At 38.9% G+C, this 24,072-nt stretch overlaps 1 protein-coding gene across 1 annotated transcript in view; it reads left to right on the top strand.

The window, feature by feature from the left end:
- Nucleotides 1–24,072, top strand: part of C2CD3 (C2 domain containing 3 centriole elongation regulator) — a 183,250-nt gene that overhangs the window by 55,543 nt on the left and 103,635 nt on the right. The window contains exons 10-13 of the mRNA XM_069070830.1: nt 870–1,079; nt 11,004–11,116; nt 14,828–14,946; nt 15,985–16,104. Coding sequence (XP_068926931.1) covers nt 870–1,079; nt 11,004–11,116; nt 14,828–14,946; nt 15,985–16,104 — 562 coding nt within the window. The remainder of the gene's footprint in view (nt 1–869; nt 1,080–11,003; nt 11,117–14,827; nt 14,947–15,984; nt 16,105–24,072) is intronic.

Below are 24,072 nucleotides of genomic sequence, written 5' to 3'. Positions count from 1 at the left end.
TCAATTTTACTACGCATGGGAGGAAGTACAAAGTACAACCTCTCCCAACAAATATTGTGGAGAGACAAAGAAATTACTGTGATACAAAATATTATACAATCACAACATTAAAACAGAATGCCCTTGAGGTATGATCAGAAAAAAGTTAGTCATAATTCTTGTGCTTCTTATCCCATAGGGTTTTGAAGACAGTTCTTTGCTTTAAGCTTCAAGCTGACATTAACAAGGTCTGTTGCATCAGAGATTTAAAGCTGCAAGTGCCATCAGAGGCCATCTGGTCCAGTTTCTTTTTATAGATGTGAAAACTTAGGCCCAGGGGAGCTAAATGACTAACCCAAGGTCACACAAGTAGTAAGTTCAGAAGCTAGTCTAGTCAGTAAAATAGTTCCACTCTCCCCATTGCCTCATACAAAATGCTATAAAAAGGTAAGTTATTGACATTATTAAGGTTTTGTAAAAGAATTTTCTCCTCCAGTCCCTTCCAACATGCAAAAAGTGAGATACTCTGTCTTATTTATGTAGATAGCATTGGTAAAGGACTAGTCTTTTCCTCTATGTGGCAAGTCATTTCAGGAAATAAATGCCAGTAGAGTTCAAGCAGTAGTTCAGTTCATTACTGGCCATTCAGTTTGTCTGGCAATTAGCTGAATGACCTTTTAGAGAGAATTTTACCAAGTGTACTGAGTTTTGGTAGCTTTGGTGTTTAAATGATACATGATTTCATCAATACTCTGTTCACTAATGTAGCTCACAGCACCTCTTCTCATTAGTAGACACAGCCATTTAATAAATTTTTGTTTATTTATTTGTTTTAATCAGGGATGTAACAGTTACAATAATAATAATCCAATTCCCTAAACTCTTTTCAGAAGTTCTTCTGTGCAACATACGTGCTCAGAGAGTCCCAGGAATACTGAAGTAATCACACTGAGTTTAGATAGACTTGCCCTGTTGGGTCGAATTCGCTCAGCCAGAGTTGTCATTGAAGCGCTGGGAGTACCTCCAGAGAGTCCTCAGGTGATCCAAGGCAAAACAAGCATACCAGCCAGACCACCCAGATCAAGTTCAGCCATAAAGCGGTATGCTTAGATTCCTTTCTCCCCTCCAACTTCTTTCTCTCCTTCCTCAGGCTTCCCTAGTGAGACTGAAGCTGAAGATTTCTGAGGACATCTGTACTTTGCTCTAATACAAATAGGGAGGCCAAGGCAGTAATAGAGGGCCGGGCCAACCAAAAAGATAGTGCTAGAGCTCTTAGTGATTTGCCAGAATTGACCCTTACTCAACACACATTTATTTTTTTTTTTTAAAGCAATCAGGGTTAAGTAACTTGCTCAAGGTTACATGGCCAGTTATTTCTGGGTGTGGTGCTGAGTATCAGAGCCCAGATTTGATCCCCAGGTCATCCTGACACTGGAGCCGGTGCTCTTACTCGCTGAGCCACCTGGCCGCCCCTAAGCAATTGGGGTTAAGTAACTTGCTCAAAGTTACACGGCCAGGTGTTTCTGGGTGGGTGCTAAGTGTCTGAGCCCAGGATTCGATCTCCAGGTCATCCTGACACTGGAGCCAGTGCTCTTACTCGCTGTGCTACCTGGCCGCCCCTCAACACACATTTATTAAATGCCTATTATGTGTAAGACACAAAGGAGATCAAACAAGAAGATATGGTTCATGCCACTAGGGAGCTTAACCTTATAAGACATATTCACTAGTAAACTACCATAAAAATGGAAGGTAAATGTCTAAGAAAGATACAGGTGCTTTGAGAGCTCCAAGAAGGGAAAGACTAACTCAGACTTGAGAGATATGGGAATAGAGAAATGGCATTTGAGCTAGATCTTGAAAAATGATAGTTTTTTTTTATCAAGTTAACATAGGAAAAAGAAGAGAAAGAACAGTATTAGCAAATGTATGAAGGTGAGAAAAGTGCATGACATTCCATAGTACAGTGATAATCTCTCTTTGCTGACTAAACTGAACCCCCAAATTACCAACCAGTTATGAAAGATCTTGAATGTCAGATTGATGGATGAGTTTGGACTTTGTCTTGGAGACATAAGTCACCACTAAAGAATTTTGGGCAAGCTACCAATGATATAATCAAAAAAATTATATGAATTTGACATGCTGCTTTTAAAGGTTGCCATGCAAAAATATTCATTTAGTTCTGGGTCCTATATTTGAACAAGTTTGAATTAAAGCAAAATCAAGAGTTAGAAAAGAAGTAATTTTCGTTTACTAAAAATTTATTCAGTACCCATTATGTGCAAAGCATTGTGCTAAAATCTGAGGATTTTGTTGTTCAGTTGTGTCCGACTCTTCATGATCCCATTTAGGGTTTTCTTGGCAAAGATACTGGAGTGGTTTGCCATTTCTTTCTCTAGCTCATTTTACAGATGAGGAAACTGGGGCAATAAGGTTTAAGTGACTTGCCTCAAAGACAGAAAGATGCAAATAGTAGTTCCAGCCTCAATATAATATAGATATAATAATATAATAGAGGAGAGAAGATGTATTCCCAATTATAATAGAAGGGAAAATGTGATAGGGAAAAGCAAGTTATAGATTTTGTCCTTACTGGAGATCTTCATGCTGAGATTAGATGACAACCCTTTGTTGGGAACATAGGGGTATTTCTTTGTGGATTAGACTAGATGACCTCTGACATCCTTCTGTGATTCTGTGGTTGCACTAATAGTATTTTAGAAAGGACAGATCACTTTCAGTGGAGGAGATCCATGAAGACTTCATGAACAAGATGCAGTCTAATCTAGGCCTTTTCAGGAAAGAAGGATCTTTGTCTCAAGTAATTGATCAGTTAGTTTAAAAGGCTGCGCTAGCTTTAAGGGTTCCAGAAATTCTTATGAGTGTTGTGATTTTATTAGTATTAGTTAAAAGTCTTCCTTGATCTTCTACTTCAGTGAAAAGCAGTCTTTCCTTTCTCAAATAGTATTTAGACGTGTTCTGTGTTGTATTATAACTTTGTATCCAAGGGTTAACTCCTCTTTTAGACTGAATATCATGAGAATGGGGAGCCTCTCTTCTACATCTCTATATCTCCTCTATCACATAACACAGTACTCTGCATATGATAGGCATTTGATAAATATATATTGAATTATTCTGGGGAATAGTGTAAAAGATATGCATGTAGACTACATGTAGACTACTAGAAGACTACATGCTTCTAATAGAGGTTAGATCGGGTATCCTCTGAGGTCTCTTTTAGATCTGGGATTCTATAGTTCTTTGATTCTTTATCTTTTGAACTCAACAAGTATTCATTATATACCTAATATGTGCCAAGCTAAACATGAGGGATATAGAGATAGACAAAAAATAGTCACTTGTTTTTAAGAAGTTCATAATGAGATGAGTGAGACAATCTGCAAACAATTGTGTACAAGTAAGACGTAAGGAATAAATTGGAAATTGTCTCAGAGGAAAGGCACTAAGATTAAGGACAATTGGGAAAGGCTTCTTGCAGAAGTTGGAACTTTAGCTGGGACTTACAGGAAGCCAGGAGGTGGAGATGAGAGAGAACATTCTGTGGAATGGGAACAGCTAGCGATAATTCCCAGAGTCAGAGATCATTTCATTTGCAAGGAGCAGCAACAAAGAACAGTGTCACTGGATCCCATGGAGGGGGAGAGTAAGGTGTAAGAAGTCTGGAAAGATAGGAAAGGGACAGCTTCCAAAGGGCTTTAAGAGCCAGTGGATCTCATGTTTGTTGCTGGAGGAAATAGGGAGCCACTCCTGTTTATTGAATAGGTGAAGAATATAGTCAGATCTGTACTTCAGCAACCAAGTGAAGAAAGTATTGGAGTGAGAAGAGACTTGAGGCAAGGAAACCAATTGGCAGACTTACAATAGTCCAGGCATGAGATTCTGAGAGACTACACTAGTGGGGTGGTTGTGTCAGAAGAGAGAAAGGGGTATATATAAGAAATATATTTGCAAAAGGAGAAACAACATGATTGGGCTATTGGTTGGATATGTGAGGAGTGCAAACAAGGAATGAGAAGCAGATTTGTCAGGAAAGTTAATAAGTATAGTTTTGGAAAGTACTGTGGACTTGAAATATGCTAAGAAATTATTTATTTGCCTTACTGGATTAGTACAAGTAGTGTCCGTATTGTTTTACCCATTCCTGTCTTATACAAAATCTGAGTATGTTTTGGGTTTCATATACAGAATGTTTATTGTCCAAACTGTGATTTGCATCTAGATGAATAGACCTTTGCGTTTGTCCTTCAGTATATAAATATTGAACAGGTCCTGCATATGATTAATGAACTGGGGCTCAGAATTGAATAGGAGAAAGAGAAAGGTCTGAATTGACTTTGGGAAATTGCATAGCAATTGGAGTGATCCCAAAGTGCCGCAAAAAATCATCTTTTTTAATGCCACTATTCTTCTGATAATGCTATATAGTTATAGATCATGGAATACCTTAAATCTTCAGAGAATTAAAATAGCAAGTACAACCAAAAGATGCTGTAGATAATACAAGTGGTGAGTTGTATATTCAGAGAGACATAACTGTATAGGAAATGTATGATCAAAAATGGAGTTGGGCTGGTCATATTGCAAAAGTGAGAGGTAATAACCCAGTTACTGCACTTGTCTCAGTGAGTTGATCAGCAAAGATTTATTACTTGCCCACTGCGTGCCAGACACTTGTGCTAGATGTTCGAAATACCAGTACAAAGAATCAAGCAGTCTCTACTGTCAGTGGGCTTGCATTCTGATGAGAGAGCCAACAATTACATACAAAAGTACAACAGAAATATAAAGTTAATGAAGATATACAAAGTAATTAAAGAGGAGGGGCATTTGCAGTAGGAGGAAAACTAGTGAAGGCTTTGTGTGGAAGACAGTGCTTAAGGAAGAGATATTCCATGTAATTGCATGGAAACAGAGATGGAGTATTGTGTATGAGGAATAGAGATTTGACTGGATTGAAGAGCATGGGAGGGACAGTAATGGCCAATAAAGCCAGAAAGACATGTTGGGGCCAGATTGTGAAGGATTTTAAAAGCTAAACAGAAAATATAATATGTTACTCTAAAAGAATCTGTTTAGTAGGGGCATGACATGGTCAGATGTATAAATTACTTTGACAGAATGTTGGATGTCCTGGAGCAGGAGAAACTTGAGGAAGAGAGGCCTTTGAGGAGGTTGTTTAATAACCTAGACAAGAGATCAGACAGGTCTGCACTAAGGCAGAAATTGTATGAGAAGAGGGAAGGAAATGTTGTGGGGGAGAAATGGCCAAACTTGGCAAATGATTGGGTATGTGGGTGGGGGAGGGAGAGTAGTGAGGACTTCCAGTATAGTGTCAGGTTAGGAACATGGGAAACTGAAAGGAGGGTGGTGCTTTTAACAGAACATTTGTAAGAGGGGAGAATTTACAGGGGAAAAGAATAAGTTAAGTTTTGGTTGTGCTAAGTTTAAGATGTCTGTGGAAATTTCTGATAGGAATTTGATAATATAGGACTGAAGCTCAAGAGAGTCTAGAGCTGGACACACATAGAAATGTACACACAGAAGATGTAGAAACTTAGAGATCGTTTTGTGAGTTGTAAGAAGGCCTGACCAGAGGATTTATGAAAGTTTATGTCACTAGGTGAGAAGGCGCTTATGGTACAGTTTGGACTCTACCTCTGGAGGCAATAAATGCAGTGATAAGGTTATGAATCCAATAAAATACTAAAGTTAGGAAAATTATTAAAGCATTTTTATTTAAATTGGAGGAAATGTAAAAGGAAATCAAAGTAAATCTCTTTTTTTGTTTTGTTTTGTTTTTGGTTATTTTTATTTGCCTCCACTAAACTCTTCTAGTGCTTTATGATAGTGTGGCATATACCATGACTTCTCAAAGTTTAGATCCAATGGAGCTAAAAAGACTTCGCGTGGAGTTCTGGTGACAAAGTACATCCCTTCTTTGAGGGCCATCTTAATTCAGAGAGCCTTAACATCAGAAAGTTGACTGACTATCAGGGAGAGGTTAGATTTGGACCAGAATTTCTATGGTTCCAAATCTAGTGCTCCATGACTGATAGTTTTTTGTTTTTGTTTTTTACCATAGTAGCTCGTGATAAACTGAATAACATGAGAAAATGTTAAGAAAGCACAGGGTAAATTTCAATAAGACTAAATCTTCCTAAGACACAAACAAGTAAGAAGAAGAAATGCTGATATGTCTGTGTTTCCTACTTTATTTGCTTAACTGTTCAGTTGACATCACCGCTGCGTATTTGGACTCCCAATGAGGGCTGCAGGACTAGTAGGTAGAATTGCACTGGGGAAATCTTGTAGTGTTTTAAATAAACTTAAGTTACCCCTTGGTTCTACAACCCATCTTTTTAACATTACTATTTTCACAGTAATGCTACATATGAAAAAAAGGTGGTGGTTTAGTGGAAAGAGGGTGGCACTTGGAGTTAAGAGAAACTTTGGTTCAGATCCATCCTCTGACACTTACTAGCTGTGTCACCATGGCAAGTCACTTAACTTTTGTAAACCTCACTTAATATGTGAAATCAGAATAAAAAAATAGATTTAAGCATAATGCCCCTAATGCCTAGCAATTAACACTCAAGAGTTGTGAGGATTAAATAAGATAAGGTATAATAAAAATACTTTAGACACCAAAAAGCCATTAATTATATAAATGTCAACTCTTATTAAAACCATGAAGTATAGGTTGTCACAATCAATGAACATTTATTAAATGCCTAATGTTATGTGCCAATCATTGTCTCAGAAGAATCAAAATTGACAATGGTGAGTGTAAGTAGTGTAACTTCTTCACAACCTTCCAACCTGTAAAAAACCTGTATAAATACGAGATGAAGTGAATACAACTGAATCCACAGAGGAAATACTCTATGACAAGATAAAATCTTTTATGAATTAACACTGGAGAACCATACCAGCCTTCACAAATCCAAGAGCATAAGTAAATTTGTGGGTTTGTGTGAGACCCCAACCTCAGGTTAGGGACTCACTTTTGTGGTAACTCTATCTGAACGTAGGTGGTATCCCTTCATCCTCCCTCCTGTTCCCCACCTACTTGCCCTCCCCACAAGTAGCATGTGCTGATTTCACCCAATCACATAAAAGAAAGGAGGGGAATAGACTAGGAATTGGGTAGGCTGAAAATGTGCATTCTTTTGACTGGGGCCTGACCCTAGGGTAGGAATTCCTCTCCTCACCACCCAACTTGAAGTGCAGAATATGCTAGAACATAGAGGATGGAGGGGAAACTATGAGATAAAGTAGTGCCAGATTTTGGAGAACTTTAGATGCTAGGCTTTGCTAGGAATACTTTTTGAGCAAAAGAATGACCTGACTAAATCTTTTCAAAGGGAAAACTAATTCAGCAGCCAGTGAAGTATGGATCAGTTAGGGAAAATGACTGAAGCAGAAAAGGTTTCTATAGTATGTGGTGCTAGTAAGAATAGAAAAGAGAGGTGGCTAGGTGGCGCAGCAAATAGAGCACCAGCCCTGGAGTCAGGAGGACCTGAGTTCAAATGTGGCCTCAGACACTTAATACTTACTAGCCGTTGTGACCTTCGGCAAGTCACTTAACCCCAATTGCCCTGCCTTCCTCCCTCCAAAAAAAAAAAAGTAAGAATAGAAAAGAGAGGATAGAGTCCAGAGACATCATAAAGGTTGAATTAATAGGACTTGGTAACTGGTTGAATATAATTATTTGTTGAGTGAACATTTGAAGGTTAAATAAAATCTCTCATGTTAGGATCAGTTTATATGCTGACAAAGTCTAGTCTGTCCTAGTTTTTTGAGTACCGCTTATATTTAATATATAGTCCTTTGTTTGGCATTTAAGGGTCTTTACAGCCTGTCTTTCTAGTCTTTTATTGCCCTTGTGTGGGATACGTAAGACCCTAACCCAAATTGACTACTCGGAGACCTCTCAAAGTGAAGACAGAAAGTTTTATTAGAATCTCTCAAGAAGCGGGCGGTCCAGTCTTTGGGACAGCACTGAGAGAGAGGAGGCGGAGGTACAGAAGCTAAAGCTGGGTTAAATAAGCAAGGGTTACACGCCCCTCCCAAACATTAACCTAATTATTACTAATGAGGCTCTAATCTTGTTAGATAACATACATAATACATGAGGCCACTGTACAAGTGCAGTAACAACCTCAAAATACTGAACCCCCTTCAATCTAACCTAGATACAGCCTTATCTGGGCCTGGGTGCCCCAAGGCCACTGTTTCCTGATTGGTCAAATCCACCTGCTGCTGCCAGCTCCTTCTATTCTACATTGTTTCATTTTAGTATTATCTAGGAGTTCTCTGGGAACTCAACTTCCTCCCAAGGCTACTGTCTGTTACTTTTTATCAGTAGTCTTGTTCAGCAATTCTTGCAGTTCTGTAGAAACTTAACCCTTTGTTACTTCTCATACCACCATTCCTTTCCCCAAAATAAAAACACCTCTAATTTGGTCTCAATAGTTAATCCAATGAATTGTATTAATACTCAGTAGCTCTTACATTACCTTGAAATACACAGTGACTTACATATATGGGGAAACAATACTGAACTTAGTTACAAAATACAAGGAAGTAATATGAATGTATATATGATATTCAGAATGGGGAAACTTCACTGCAAGTCCTTCCACACACCCTTCATATAGCCTAAGACCCAATGATACTAATATCTATTTACTAATCCATGAAAACAATACTCCACCTTCCATTTCCTTGCCTTTGCCTTGTTTGTCCCTCATGCCTGTATTGCTCTCCTTCCCAAATCCTGGTTCTTGGTTTCTTCAGCTTCATTCAAGACTCAGCTTATATATACCATATTTCACAGGCTTTTTGTGGTTCCTCCAGCCACCTGAATATTTTTCCCCTCTAAGGTTACTAACCATTCTTATATTCTGTGTATATCTTGTGTATACCCATTTATGTGCATGAATGAATAAATGAATAAAGCATTTATGCATCTGAAACACAAATAGAAAAAATCAGACAGCTAGGTTTTTAAGAAATTGATACTTCAACTGGAGAGGCAGCACATGTAAAAGACCACAGAACCCATAGAAAGATCCAAAACTCCTAAAAGTATTATTAGCAAGTCACATGTATAGAGGTAATAACAGCAGGACAGATGGTAAATAGCCTGAAGACTCTAGATCAAAGAAGTAGGGCATGGTTTTCTGTCTCTTTATTGAAGGTTCATAGTTAGTGATTTGGAATACATCTCATGTGATTTGAACATATGTAATTGCCCCATAAGGTCTTCCCGTGGGTATCCCTGATTGGGGGGACAGGGGGCAAAGAATGAAGGGCAACCATCTGGTTTGGAGGACAGGTGGGAGGGCAGCAAAGGAAGGGTATTTCTATGAACAGTTCTTCCCTTCAGACCACCCTGGATGGGGCCAGGGATGGTGGAGGAGAGGCAAAGGGATGGGACAGAAGGGGAAAAGATGCCCTTCTGGCTGTTAGGGCTGAGAGAGTAGGCAAAGGGAAGGGCACCCTTTCTGTTGGTATTAGGTCTGGGCAATCTAGAGTCATCAAGTGTAAGGATGGGGACTGTTTTTATTCCTTTCTTTTTATCCCTAGCTCTTAGCACAGTGCTTAGTACATAGTAAACATTTAAAATATGCTTGTTGATTAGTAGAATCTTTCAGATCCTACTGCCTGAGAACAAATGTGGCAAATGCTATAATCCAGTAAAACTGCTAAGATACTTGACCTTTTACAGGGTCGTCATGTGATCCTAGTGCAGTTATGAACTCACAGTAATTGCTGAAGCAACTGGGTACTATGAGGAATTTGGGAATGGGGGTATAGAGGGACAGGTTTAAATTTTATTTTATTTTTTAATAAGTATTTTTTTCTCTCCTCCTAAGGAAAAAAAAAAAGAAAATCCTTATAACACCTATATGTAGTAAAATTAAGCAAGTTACAACATCCAAAAATATATGTCCATTCTGCATCTTGAATTCATTACCTTTCTCTCAGAACATGGCCAGCATAGGTTACTGCACTGATCAAGGTCAGAGGAATTTTGAAAGCCCTTCCTGAATTACTCCATGCCTTAGCTACCCAGTGATAACCTAGAAAGCTCTGAGTCTTGAACAGAGAGTTGGGAGACCTGGTCTTGATCCTTGTCTCTGCTTTTTACTAATATGTAAGGGATCTGTGATTTCATCTGTATGAATATTTTCTCTACCAACACACCTTGTAACCTATCTGTAAACTTACCACACCTTTGGTGGTCTTTGAGAGTTCCTGTGGATGAAAAATGTATCAGCTCAAGCACCCAGGTTCATGAGTTTCTCTGCTTGTTAGCTCTACTTGTTAGTTGCCATATATATGAAAACTGTAGCAACAGAATTTAACTTCTGACAAGTCATACCAGCCTAGAAAGGATTTGATTATGATCTCAGTGGGCACAACTGTATCTGAAGGCCATTTTAGCCAGCATTGGAAGGTTGTCTATAAGAGCTAAATTGTTTTGACACCACCCGTTCATTAAAGCATCGACCAAGACAAAAGGAAATGGAGCTGCGTTGGTAGGGATATTACCACCTATACAGTTGAAATCACAAAGGAAATAATTGAGTATTTAAAATTATGCAAAGTGCTTTCACAACAACACGGTAAGGTAAGTAGTATTAAGTGCAGCTGGTGGTACAGTAGAGAGAGCATTGGCCTAGAGTCAGGAAGATCTGAGTTAATATCTTCCCTTGGATATTCTGTGACCCTGAGCAAGTCACATCATTTCTGTCTGCCTCAGTTTCCTCACTGTAAAGTGGAGATGATAATAGGACCTGCCTCTGGAAGCTGTATAAGAATCAAATGAGATAATATCTTCAAAGTGCTTAGCACTATGCCTGTCACATAGTAGGCACTTAATAAATGTTTATTCCCTTTTCCCTTCCCAATGTAGTTAAGAGCTTACAGTTCTTAAATTTAGAAAGAAACAGAAGTTTGGATTTTTTTAATCATCTTTTTTTTTTTAGCACTTTCTTTGTGGAATACCACTTTCCTATTGATGCCTCCAGAAGTGACACAGAAGAGATTTCAGTGACCACAGAAATTATCCGACTAGCTTCCAGTAAAATTACAGGGGGAGGTGAGGATTACATGTCTTTTCTTTTCCATAAAGGGTTTGAACTTGGAAGAAATTTTATACCTGAGGGCTCTTACTTGACTTTCTGACAGCTCTTTGAAAATGCCTTGGCTAAAAAACTGTTGGGAAAACTGAAAAGTAGTCAAAAGTAGTCTTGCACAATCTACCAAGATAAGCTCCAAATAGTTACATGACTTAAATATGAAAAGTGACATTAAAATCAAATTAATGGAGCAAAGAAGGAATTATGTGTCAGATCTATGGATAGGGAGAGACATTCTGACCCAACAAGACAGAGAGAATTACAGAGGGTAAATTGAATAATTTTGATAATATAAAGTTTAAAAGATTTTGCACAAACAAAATCAGTGCAGCTAAAATTAGAAGCAAGGAAAATGGGGGAAGAATTATAAGAATAAGAGCCATTTCTCATTTGATATATGACACGTTTCAGAGGAAGAAATCCAAGCTATCAATAACCATATTTTTTAAAACGTTCTAAATCACTAATAATTAGAGAAATGCAAATTAAGACAACTCTTGAGTTCCATCTCCTACCCGTCAGATTGGTTGAGTTAACAAGCACCTGTGAGAAAATAGGCACATTAGTGCACTATTGGTGGAGGTGTGAACTGGTCAAACCATTCTGGAACGCAATTTGGAACTGTGCCAAAATGATACTAACTTGTGCATACCCTCTAACTGATAGAGTTGCTACTGTCATAAAAAGATCAAGAAAAGGATCCATATGTACAAAATTAATCATAGGAACAGCTTATTTTGTGGCAGCAAAGAATTGGAAACTAAGGGAATCCATCAACTAGGGAATGGTTGCAAAGGTTGTGATACATGAATGTGATAGAAAACTTTTGTACTGAACAGAATGATGGAGGAGATGGTTTCAGAAAAATTTGAGAAGCTACGTAAAAAATGATGGCAGAATGAAGGGAGCAGAACCAGAACAGCTTATACAATAACAGTATTGTAAAGACAAAACATCGGTGAGAGATTTGCTAGCTTTGGTCAGCATAATGACTTACCCCTGTCCCAGAGGACTCATGATGAAACCTACCCTTCTCCTGACAGAGTGAGGGACTTGGGGCAGAAAGAGACGTCATCATCTTGGATGTGACCAAAGTAGGCATTTATTTTGCTCGATGAGATTTGTTTATCATAAGGGTTTTGTTTTTTGTGCTTTCTTTTTGGTGAGTGGGATGGAGGGGAGAAGAGGTGGAAGGAGGAGAAAGGCAAATCTTCTTTAAAATAAATTTTAATTAAAAAAAAGAAAAATACCCTGGCTGCCTAGTCCAATCTTTAGTCAGTAGCTTAACTCACTAGAAAGAGAACTGCTCCAAGCTGGAAAAACAGCTTTCTATTTATTTTTTTTATCTTGTACAAGTCACTTTACGTCCTTGAACCACAGTTTTGGCAATTTTAAAATGAGAAAGTTCAACCAGATGATCCCTAGGATCACTGGAATTAGAGTCTGAAGACATGGATTCATCTCTTGACTGTTTCACATGAGCTTTGTGATCTTGGTCTATCTAAATAAGACTGGACCACATAAACTTTAATGTTCCTTCCAGCTCTAAAACTGAATCCTCTGTTCCTTAAGGTCTTTCCATATCCATAGAAATAATCCCCACCCCTAATTTAAAGATGAAATATCTGGGGGAATGTAACATGAGTTCTGAGTGAACATAATAATATGGGACAAAGTGAATGTGACCTAAGGAGTAATTTGTTCTTGTTTTTCAGTCATGTCTGACTCTTGGTGACCCCATTTGGGATTTTCTTGGCAAAGATAGCAAAGTGGTTTCGCATTTCCTTCTCCAGCTCATTTTATAGATGAGGAAACTGAGGCAAACAGGGTTAAGTGACTTGCCCAAGGTCACCCTGCTAGTAAATGTTTGAGGCTGACTCCAGGAAGTGACTCTTATCTACTGCACCACCTAACTGCCCTTCAAAGGAATAAAGGAGCAAACAAGTATATTTTGATCCTAGATATCAGAGGTGAAACAAAGATAAATAAAATATACCCACCTAAAAGAATTTTCGATCTTTAAAGACTGACAAAATAAGAATGCAAGTAACTATGATATAAAAGAACATATGAAAAGGATATGACTTAATTCCAGCATTCCTACTCAGGAGAGTGGTTCCAATATCTCCAGTTAGGAGGCTGTTGACAGTAATCCAGGCAAGATATGATGAGTTCCTAAACTAAGGTGGTAGCTTCGTGAGTAGAGAAAAGAGGGGGCACATGAGAAGATGTTACACAAGCAGAAATTACTAAATTTGACAGCTGGTTAGATATGTGAATGAACAAGAGAAGGATTTAAATATGACTCCAAAGTTGTGAATCTGGGTGATAGTGCCCTTTACAATAATAGAAAAATTTGTAAAGAGGTTGGATCTGGAGAAAGAATGAGTTCTGATTTTGACATGTTAGACATCTGAGTTTGAGATATCTAGATGACATCCAGTTCAAAATGTCCAACAAGTATTTGATAATATGGAACACGATACTAGATTAGAGAAATAACAAATGTGAAAGCACTTGTAGGACCAAACAACAAATTTAATCCCTCCCTCATGCAGCAGACCTTCAAGTACTTGAAGACAGCTATAATATCTCTACTAAGTCTTCTGTGCAAAACATGCCCTAGGACATACACAGCATTATACATTTCTCCTCTTTGCTTTGTGTAAGTGGTTCCCAGCCTGAAATTGACTCCCCTTCACTTCTGCTTCACAGAGCCCTGGGCTTCCTTCAAACCACAACTTAGGTGCAGCCTGTCTCCTAAAAGGTCATTCCTGATCCCCTTCATTACCAGCATCTCAACCTCTTGAAATTATGTTTTTATAGATGTACATGATTTTTCATCCATAAATTCCTTAAGGGAGTAGTAAGCACCTCATTTTTGTCTCACTATTGCTGACACTTAGAACATTATTATATGCTTTCTAAATTTGTTGTGTATATTGACTTGATCTTTCAGGATGGGAGGTATTTCACCTGGAATAGATGGGGTTGAGGTTGTAAGGCATTACAGACCTAAGCAAAGTTATGGTGGGGGGAATACAGTATGTGTCCAAGGAAAGGTAAACACTCAAGTTTAGCAGAATCTCTCTAACCCCTTCTTTGTTCTCTTTAAAATAAGAGAGTTGTTTCAATAGGAAGAATGTTGGATTTGGAGTCAGAGAACCCTGGTTCAGATGCCACCTGTGTGACCTTATGGGTTAGACTAGATGGCCTCTGGGGTCCCTTCCAGCTCCATGGTCTTATGAACCTTAGACTTGAAAGGGAGTTGGGAGTGAGGAGTATTTGATAATGCCGGAAAGCTCTTAGATCTAGATCAGTCCACAGACTACATGGCCAAATCTGGCCTGCCACTTGGTTATGTATGGTCCTTGAGCAGTGGCTGCCATTTACGACATAGTTTATAGGCCTCTGGGCTACATTGTAGAGAGCTTTGAATATTAGGCCAAGAAATTTGGCCTTACCCTGTAGGCTACAGGGCTCAATTAAGGAGTTTGGGACCAGGGAGTAAGATGATCAAAGCTGGGCTTTAGGAAGATGAATCTGACATTAATGCATACAACAGATTAGAAGTAGGAAAGTACAACATGGATTGAAGAGAAAAGTTGGAAACTCCATTTCCAATACAGGGAATCACATGCCCATACCTTATTTATTCGTTTTCATTTCAGTGGTGAAATTTCAGCAACGATATGTGTTCCCTGTGCATTTTGATGGAGCAATGATAGAACACTGGTGGAAATCTCATCTCACTTTCAAAATTTACATGAAGAAAAGCACACAGAAAAAGGTACTTCAGCTGAGTCTTAATCTTTTTCTCTTTCCTCCTCTTCCTGTACCCATTATGTTACTTAGAGGTTTTCTAATTCTTCTCAGAAATGTCCAGTAAAACTAACACATGGAGAAACCTTTACCTTAAAAAAGTAATAGCAGGTTGGTATGTCACTTGTTTGTCACAAACCTTCTCAAATCTCTGTAGCTAAAAAATTATCTTTTTCTTCCTCGGAATTTTTTATCACACATTTCCTAGATTTCTCCTGATCATATTCTGTATGAAATATTAACATCATAGATTTATTTCTGGAAAGGATATCAGGGGTGGCTAGGTGGTGCAGTGAATAGAGTACCAGCCCTGTAGTCAGGAGGACCTGAGTTCAAATCCAGCCTCAGACGCTTGACACACTTATTAGCAGTGTGACTTTGGACAAGTCACTTAACCCCATTTGCCCTCAAAAAAAAAGAAAGGATATCCGAGGTCATCTAGTCTAACCCCCTTATTTTATAGAAATAGAAATTGAGGCCTAAAGAGATTAAGTGACTTGTCTGGTGTCAAACCTGTAGGAAGTGCCATAAAGTCAAGATTTGAACCCAAGTCACTGACTCCACGTCCACTGCTCTTTCATATACCATGCTTCCTTTGAAATATATGTACATATTGTATTTCCCATCCACACTTCCAAAAAGAAATCTCATTAAACTGTAAATTCTTTAAGGATAGAGCTTATGTTACTTTTCATCCTTGTAAACTAAGCCTTACTCATCATGCTTAATAAATACTTAGTAAATGTTTGTTCAGTTGTTAAGGCATATCATTAGTGATTGTTTTCGAAAATTTGTTTGGAAGATCATTGAACATAAAGAGAAATAGGGAGTTGGGCAAATTTTGAAGAGAAAGGTGAATTTAGTTTTAGATATCGTGTGTTTTCTTATATCACTGCAATAAGTTTGCAAATCAAAAAAAATTCAATTGGTCTTTTTTGTTCACACTTATAATGTGACAGATCCTCACTGGACCTGTAGAAGTTTAACATAGCTTTTCTTTCCTCAGGCAGAGTTAATCGGTTCAGCAGTACTTCCTCTGCAAGAGGTCATTTGCTCACAGCAGCTCTCTTTCAGTGGCCAACTGCCCATGGAGGAGAAAAACCAGGCATCATTTGGACCTCTCAAGGTACATAAATGTTATTTTATACCTGCTGCATGCTGCCTAGGATTAGTGCCTTCTTTCTGAACAATCAATAAGCTGCATCATTTCCATGCAGACTCCCATTTTCTGATCCCCTAATTCTTGTGACTCAGTGTCTCTGCTTGATGTATAATTCCCTTTTATTGCTACTCCTTATCTTTATCCAACTTGACTCTATCCATCCTCAGTCTCTGTTCTGTTCTAACCTCTTTTTATGCCCTCTGAAATCCTACTCAATTGTTAACAAACTTTCACTTCATCCTAGATCTCTTTCTCTCACATTCTTTCCATCTTTTTTGTACTCACAGAAGCCTAGCTCTTTTAATGAATATTAAGTGGTTACTGTATGCCAGAGTTCTGGGGATACAAGTAGAAAAAGAAGAGAAGACAGTACATAGCCTCAAGGAGCTCACACCATAATTGAGAGAGATAGCACACATAGAAGGATTCAACTGTAAAGCCTATGGAAACACCAGCGGTCTTTTTTTAGGAAATAAATTATCTGTCATCGCTCCCTCTCTTCTGATTGTTCCTTTTCTCATTCTCTCCAACATGCTGCTTCAGAAATAGGAATTAATAGACTCCTTACTCCTCACTGCTTTTAGACCCTTCCTAGATTACCATTAGCAGTCTCACCTTTTTTAAGGTTCAGTGCATCTGTCTCTATACCTTATTTGATCCTTGTTGCTCTGATTTGCCTGTGACTTTATTGTGCTTCTTCCTTTTTCATGAAGTTCAATACCTAGCTCACAGTCTTTCTCTATGACTTAACCCCTGTCTTTATCCTTGGTGATCCAGTCATGTCACTTTCCCTTTAAACATCCTGGCCTCCCAGTTCATCAACATTCTCACCCAAAACTGGTTCATCCATATGCTCCTGAGCTTTGTACTTTCACACTCTAAAAATAATCTCTTGACTTTCCTTCTCTCCTGCCTTCCTAAACATATTCTCCATCTTCTCTGCAGTCTCCATTTGTTCCATCCCACTTTGTTTTCCTAGTTTATCAGCTTTTATCTCATTGACCTACCTTCACATTCTTGATCCTATATTCAACCAGTTCAGATATTTACCAGTGCCCGGTGCATAGTAGACTCTTAATAAATGCTAGTTGACTAACTGCACTGTCTTCCACTTTTATGTCCCTTGACCCTTCATCTTTCTGTTATTCGTGTCCTACCATTTATCAGCCCTGGCTCATCTCCACCAACCAACTTCCACATTCTTCTTCCTGAGGTGTTGAATGTTGATGGAGGAAGTTGATTAATTCAACCTACAAATTCATATTATATAAGCTTTAATTGAGTCCACACTTATATATAATAGTCTTTTTATCTTTTTCTGATTGACTATCATGCTCCCCACTGTGACTTTTTCAAAGTTTTTCGCTCTTTCCTTCAGTGCCAAATACCATTCCAGTCCTCTCTCAGTCCCTCTGGCAGATGAACTTGCCCTCTTATTTACCTGAGAAAATCAAGATTATCCTTTGTGTGTTCCTTCATCTTTTCTGCTCACACCTTAAATCCTTTCCCCATTTTCACTTTTCTTCCCCTTCTTTGTTCTTGTCTTAGAGGAAGAAGAGAACCTTCTCCTTTCCAAGGCTAATGACTCTACTTATTCCCTTGATTTCTTTCCCTCCTGTTGCCTTCAGAAACTTCCCCAAGAATCATTCCCCTCAATTTTCAGTATTTCATTATCCACTGACTCCTTCCCCACTACCTACTATCATACCCAGGTTTCCCTCCTGAAGAAATATTTACTTGACTATGTGGTACCCTTTGGTGATAGTTATGTGTATCTTCCCTCTTTCAATCCAAAATCCACACTCTTACTCTTCCTTTCTCAGTTGTATCTAACTCCTAATTGCCTAAGAACAACTTTCATCACTTCCCAATCTCACCTGTCCATTCCTTCATTCCCACCCACCTCATCTCTACTATTCCAGCGTCCCACTCTAAATCTGCCCACCCTTCTACTTTACCCTCATCTGTTCTATAATTAACAAACTTCTTTTCGTGTTATATCACTTCTCTTGTTCCTTCCATCTGGCATTCATTGAAAACTGGCTCCTCTGATAACACTTCATCCCTGGCCATCCTTTCAATACAATAATTTCTTTCATACCCCCTCAGAATCAGGATGCTTCTTGCTCCTCATTGCCACTTCCAGGCTTTCCCTCCACCATCTCTCAGTAGCCTGAGAGGTTCATGTTGTTCAGATTTATCATTCATTCCAAATTTTGATAATTGTTATCTGTCACCCTTGCTGACTCATAGTTTCTCTCTCACCCCGCCTCTATACTCCCCCCCCCTTCCCTCTCCCATCTCCCCATCTTTTGTCCTCATGTCAGGGGACTTCAGCATACAGGTTGATAATCCCTCAAGTACCTCAGTTTCTCACTTACTTTTGTCTTTCAGTTCCCATGACCCATTCCTCCACTCCACCTTAGCTACACATAGGGATCACCATACACATGTTCCACAAGGGTTCAATTCCATGTTGAAGAACTCTGAAATTCCTTCATCAAGTCACCATCTTTTATCTTTCCATCTCTCCTTATGCCTTCCCATCCTGTTCTTGGCCCTCACTATGACCTGCAAGCTCTCCACCTCAGTTCCTTTCTGAGCCATCATCCCTCCTTTACCTATACTCTCTTCCCTCCCTAGTCTCGACCCCGTGGTGAACCATTCAACTCTACACAATCCTCTACTCTCAAATCCCTTATTCTGTTGTTGTCTTGCTAATCATGCTTTACCAAACCCCAGCCCTGGATTACTCTCACCATCCTTCTCAATTGCTCCTTAAAACAACTAGCAGATACACTATAAATTTAGGCTTTAGTATCTCACCTGGGCCCTCACTATGACAAGGCAGTACTTTTACTCCCTAAGTGATTCCTTTTTGCATTCAATTTAGTGACTTTCCAAACCTCTTCTTTCTTAAAGCCTCTCATATTCACCTGTTCCACCTTTTCAACTAAAGACCTTGCCTCATACTTTAACAAAAAGAAAAAAAAATTAAAGCCATTCCACAAGAGTTCCTCTTCCCTTCTCCTCATTTCACATCTCCTTAGCTCACATGAGTCTGGTATCATCCCTCAATATCTCCTCCTTCACATAAATCTCTGATGAAGAGGTGACCCTTCTGTTTGTCATGGCCAACTCCTCTTACATGCACCCTTGATCCCATTCCCTGCAACGCTCTCCAGCAGGTTGCCCTCACTATCATCTCCACTATCTAATCTTCTGTTTCTCCCTATCTACTGGTTCTTTTCTTGCTACCTAGAAATACTTCCAAGATTCCTACAGCTTTAAAAACTCTTCACTAGGTCTCACCTTACCCCCATCTATTATCCTATAGCCCTCCTCCCCTTCTCAGCTAACCTCTATGAAAAAGCCATCTCTATTTGTATATTTGTATCTCCATTCCTCTCCTCAGTCTCTTCTAAACCTTCTGCAATCTGGCTGCTGACTGTATCATTCAACAAAATTTTTTTCTCCAAAGTTGCCAATTTCTTAATTGCCGAAGTTAATGGGCCTTTCTCCATCCTCATTCTTTTCTTGGTCCTTCACTGCAGCATTTAGTAGTAATTAACAATTTTATATCATTTTAAGGATTGCTTTTTGTGTTATTGAATTTGAAACTGTTGACTACCTTCTCTTCTTACATACTCTCTCCTCTGTTGGTTTTTTTGTTTCTGTTCTCTCTTGGTTTTCCCTCTATCTGGCTATTGCTTCTCAGTCTCCTTTACTGTACCTTCATTTAAGTCATACCCATTTGGGGTGTACCCCAAGACTCTGTCCTAGACTCTCTTCTTGTTTCTCTCTACTTTCACTTGATGACTGCAGCAGATCTATAGGTCCAATCCTGTTGTTTCTCTTGGGCTACAGTCCTACATCACCAGCCACCTTTTGGATTTCTCAAACTGGATATCTCACAAATATCTCCAACTCACCATGCTCAAAACAGAATTCATTTGTCTTCCCCAGATTCTCCCACCTTCCAGATATCGCATACTTTTGAGGGCACTATCATCCTCCTAGTCAACCAGACTTACATCCTCATTGCCATCCTCAGTTTCTCCCCCTCATCCTAAAAATCCAATCTGTTGCCAAATCTTGCTTCTGTTTTCACACCATCTCATGTATATGCCCCCATCACTACTGTATGTGTCCCCCTTCATCTACAGAAAGAGTCCCAGTTTATGCTTTCATCACCTTACCCTGTACCACCTACTGCAATAGCATTATACTTGGTCTTCCTGAGGCAAGCCTCTGCCTATCGTAATACATTCTCCTCACAAGTGCTAAGCTTAGGTCTGATCATGTCAGTCCCTGCTCAATAAACCTTGAATTCCCTGTTACCCCTAGATCAATTCTTTTTGACATTTAAAGCTCTTCATGATAATAGCACTAGCTAATATTTATATAAGGCTTTAACATTTACAAATTGTTTTAGATGTATTATCATGTCCATGCAAGATTTTAACTCAAGTCTTCCTGACCCCAAGTATTGCGTTTTATCTGCTCTGCCACCTAATTGGCTGGCCCTTTCCTGTGTTTCCATTCTTATTACATATTACTCTCTGCCACATGCTCTTCAGTATGACCATACTGATCTACTTGCTATTCCTCACACACAGACCCTTCATACCTTTTACTGGCTTTCCATTATTGCTGGAATTCTTTTCTTCCTCACCTATATATCTCAGACTCCTTGACCTCTCTCTAGATTCAGCTCAAGTATCATCTTTTGTAGTAGTCTTCGCCCAGTCCCTTCAACTGCTGGTATAGCTCTGAGATTATTTTTCATCTACTCTGTGTATTTTATATGTATCTAGCTATTTACTAGCTATTCTCCCACATTAGAATGTGATCTCTTTGAGAATAGGATTTTTTTTCCTTTTCCTTTGCATGTCCCATCTTAGTACAATGCTTAGCACATAGTAAGTGCTTGTGAAATGCTTGTTAATTGATATACTTTCTACTTTGGTGATTTCATCTGCTTCCCTGGGCTTAATTATAATTTTTACATAGTAATTCCCAAAACTGAATGTCTAGATTCCATCTTTCTTTTGAATTCATTCCTGCCTTGCCAACTGCCTATGGGACCTCTTCATGTGGACATCCCCTCAACATCTCTGGCTCAGCATATCCAAACTTGGACTCACATCTTTTCCCCTAATTCCACACCTTCACCAGATTTACAGCTCTCTGTATTGGGTTCAACTATATTCCCATTTACTTAGGTTCATAACCTCAGAGTAATTTCTTCTTTCTCACCTTCTCTCTTCCTTTCAATTCTACCTCTACAATATCTCCTATATGCATCCTCTACTCTTCACCCACAAGTTCACTATTATGGTTCAGGATGTCATTACTTTTCATCTGAACTATTAATAATAATCTTTCTAGCTTCTTTGGAGTTGTCTTGGATCAAGGTGCTATTCAGAGTAGCTAATCTTTAACAGTTGGTTATCATTACAATAATGCTGTTACTGTATACAATGCTCTTCTGGTTCTGCTCACTTCACTTTACATCAGTTCATAGAAATCTTTCCATGTTTTTCTGAAACCATCTTGCCTCTAGAACTTACTGTGTAGGGAGAATGACCTGGGCAAACCTGGAAAATCACTTTGTCATTTGACTGGACTATGGATTAGAATGGAGAGAGATGTGAGACAGAAATACAAATTTAAAGTTTACTGTGGTATTCCAGGTTAGAAGCTATATGAAAGGGCCTGAATTAGGGTGGTGTATGAGTAGAGGGAAGAAGATAAATATTATTAAAGACAAAGCAATAAGATTTGGCAGTAGATTTACATATGTGGAATAAATATGAGCAAGGAGTTCAGAATAACTTTGAGATTATGAGCCTGGTCAACTGGGAGTGTAGAGCACTCAGTGGTGATTGAGAGGTCTAGAAGAAAGGGAGACTTTAGGGGGAGCATGGTGAGTTCTCTTTTGAGGTGCCTGTAGAACAATCAGTTTGAAATGTCCCAAAGGCAGTTAGTTGGTGATGCTGGATGGTAGCCTAGGAGTGACGAGAGCTGAATATTTGTATGAGGGAATCACTTATATCAAGATAAGAATAGAACCTATGAAAGGTAATGAGATCTCCCAGTGAGATTATCCTCTCCAGTTCCTAATCTTTTCTCTCCCTCCTAAAATTATACAGTATTTCATTTATCTATATACATATTTTGTTCCCTGCCCTCCTAAAATTATACAGTATTTCATTTATCTATATACATATTTTGTTCCCTGCCCTCCACTCCAGGAAATTGTAATCCCTTCAAAGGCACAGATACTTCATTTTTGTTTTTGTATTCTGCCCACATAGCATAGTTCCTTGCTTAGAATAGGCACTTAATAAATAGTGGATTGTTAAATTCACTGTAGAAATTCATCCTGGTATGCAGATCATTTGAGACTGAGGCATTTTTTCATCTTAGTGTTATCGCATCAAGATTTTTAGAGACAACTGGGTTGGCACAGTGGATCAAGCTGTGGACCTGGAAGTCAGTAAGATCTGAGTTCAAATGTGACCTTAGATATTTCCTAAGTATATAACCCTGGGCAAGTGACTTAACCTCTTTGTGCCTCAGTTTTCTCGACTGTAAAGTGGGGGTGATAGTGATAGCTCCTGTATCCCATGGTTGTTGTGAGTATCAGATGAGATAATATGCCTGACACATAGGCAACTAATAAATATTTGTCTTCCTTCTTCCTTAAGGTGGTAAGGGGTTGTAAGATGAGCCCTGGATTTCTAGCGAGAAGACCTAGCTCAGCTACTTATTAACTCTTTGACCTTCTTCTGTCAAATGTGCATATTTACATTGCCTACCTGATGGTGTTTTTGTGAGAATCACAAGGAATAATCTATATCAAGTGATGTTCTACTATCAAGTGCTCTGTAAACAGACCCTGCTATTCCAAGGCATAATTGAGGATGTTTCCTCAACTCAGATTTACTTTAGCCTTCTGTATGCTTCATGTACCATCTCCAGGAAGAATCCACTGTTTACTTGAGTACTTTTCTGTCCCCTAAGATTCTTAGGTGTAGCTGCATGTATTGTTTCCCATGTAGGGAAAGGGACTTGCCCGAGTCACACAGCTTGTTAAGTAAGGTCAAGAGCTGGGAGGGGAGCCCTAGCCCAGGGCTTTTGTCATACACTACTTAAAAGTTAAACGTTCTGTGCTTTTTCCCACCAACTGCCTTTTTTTTTTTTTTTTAAACCTAATTCTAACATTCATAACTGTTATCCATGATTCAGTTCAACTCATCAGGAACTCATTAAACATCTGTTATGTTCAAGGGACGAGGATACAGTGACAAAAGGAAAAATAGTAACAGTTCTTGGGGAGCTTATTATAATCAACTGAGAGGACACAACATAGGTACAAGATAATTGAAGGAAACAGCTATGCCAGCTGCAAACTTCCCGGAGAAGTTGACATAGGAGCCAAACCTCATGAGAAGCTAACATCTGATTCTAAGAGGTCAGAGTACAGAAGAAGGACCATTTAGCATAGAGGGTGCCTTAGACCAAAGCCTGGATGTAAGAAATGGAATTAGGAGTTTGCTGAAGAGCAGTAAGACCAGTTTGGCTCATCCCCATGAAGAGCATGAGGAGAGGTACAGGCAATAAATACGTAAAGGGAATCTGGAGACGGATTATGGAAACTCAGGAGGTCATCTTTTCCCTAAAGACAGTAATAGGGAGCCACTAAATATTTAGCAAGAGAGTAAGACCTGTCCTTTAGGAAGATTACTTTGACAGATGAGTAAAACTTACATGTGCTGGAGAAGGAAGTTGAAGGAAGGAAGAGAAGTCTTGATGTTTTCTAAGCCCTGAATTAGTCTGTGTAATTGGAGAGACAGGGACAGATTTGAGAGATGTTGTGGAGGTAGAATTGATAAGCCTTGGCCATCTTGCCTACATGCTATCAAA

The sequence above is a fragment of the Petaurus breviceps genome, unplaced genomic scaffold (genome assembly GCF_028583685.1).
Source record: "Petaurus breviceps papuanus isolate PSGF00001 unplaced genomic scaffold, PetGlider_PUasm1.0 90823, whole genome shotgun sequence".
In the NCBI taxonomy this organism is placed as follows: Eukaryota; Metazoa; Chordata; class Mammalia; order Diprotodontia; family Petauridae; genus Petaurus; species Petaurus breviceps.
Note: the sequence above shows the minus strand (reverse complement) of the source record. Positions and strands in the feature narration are given on the sequence as shown.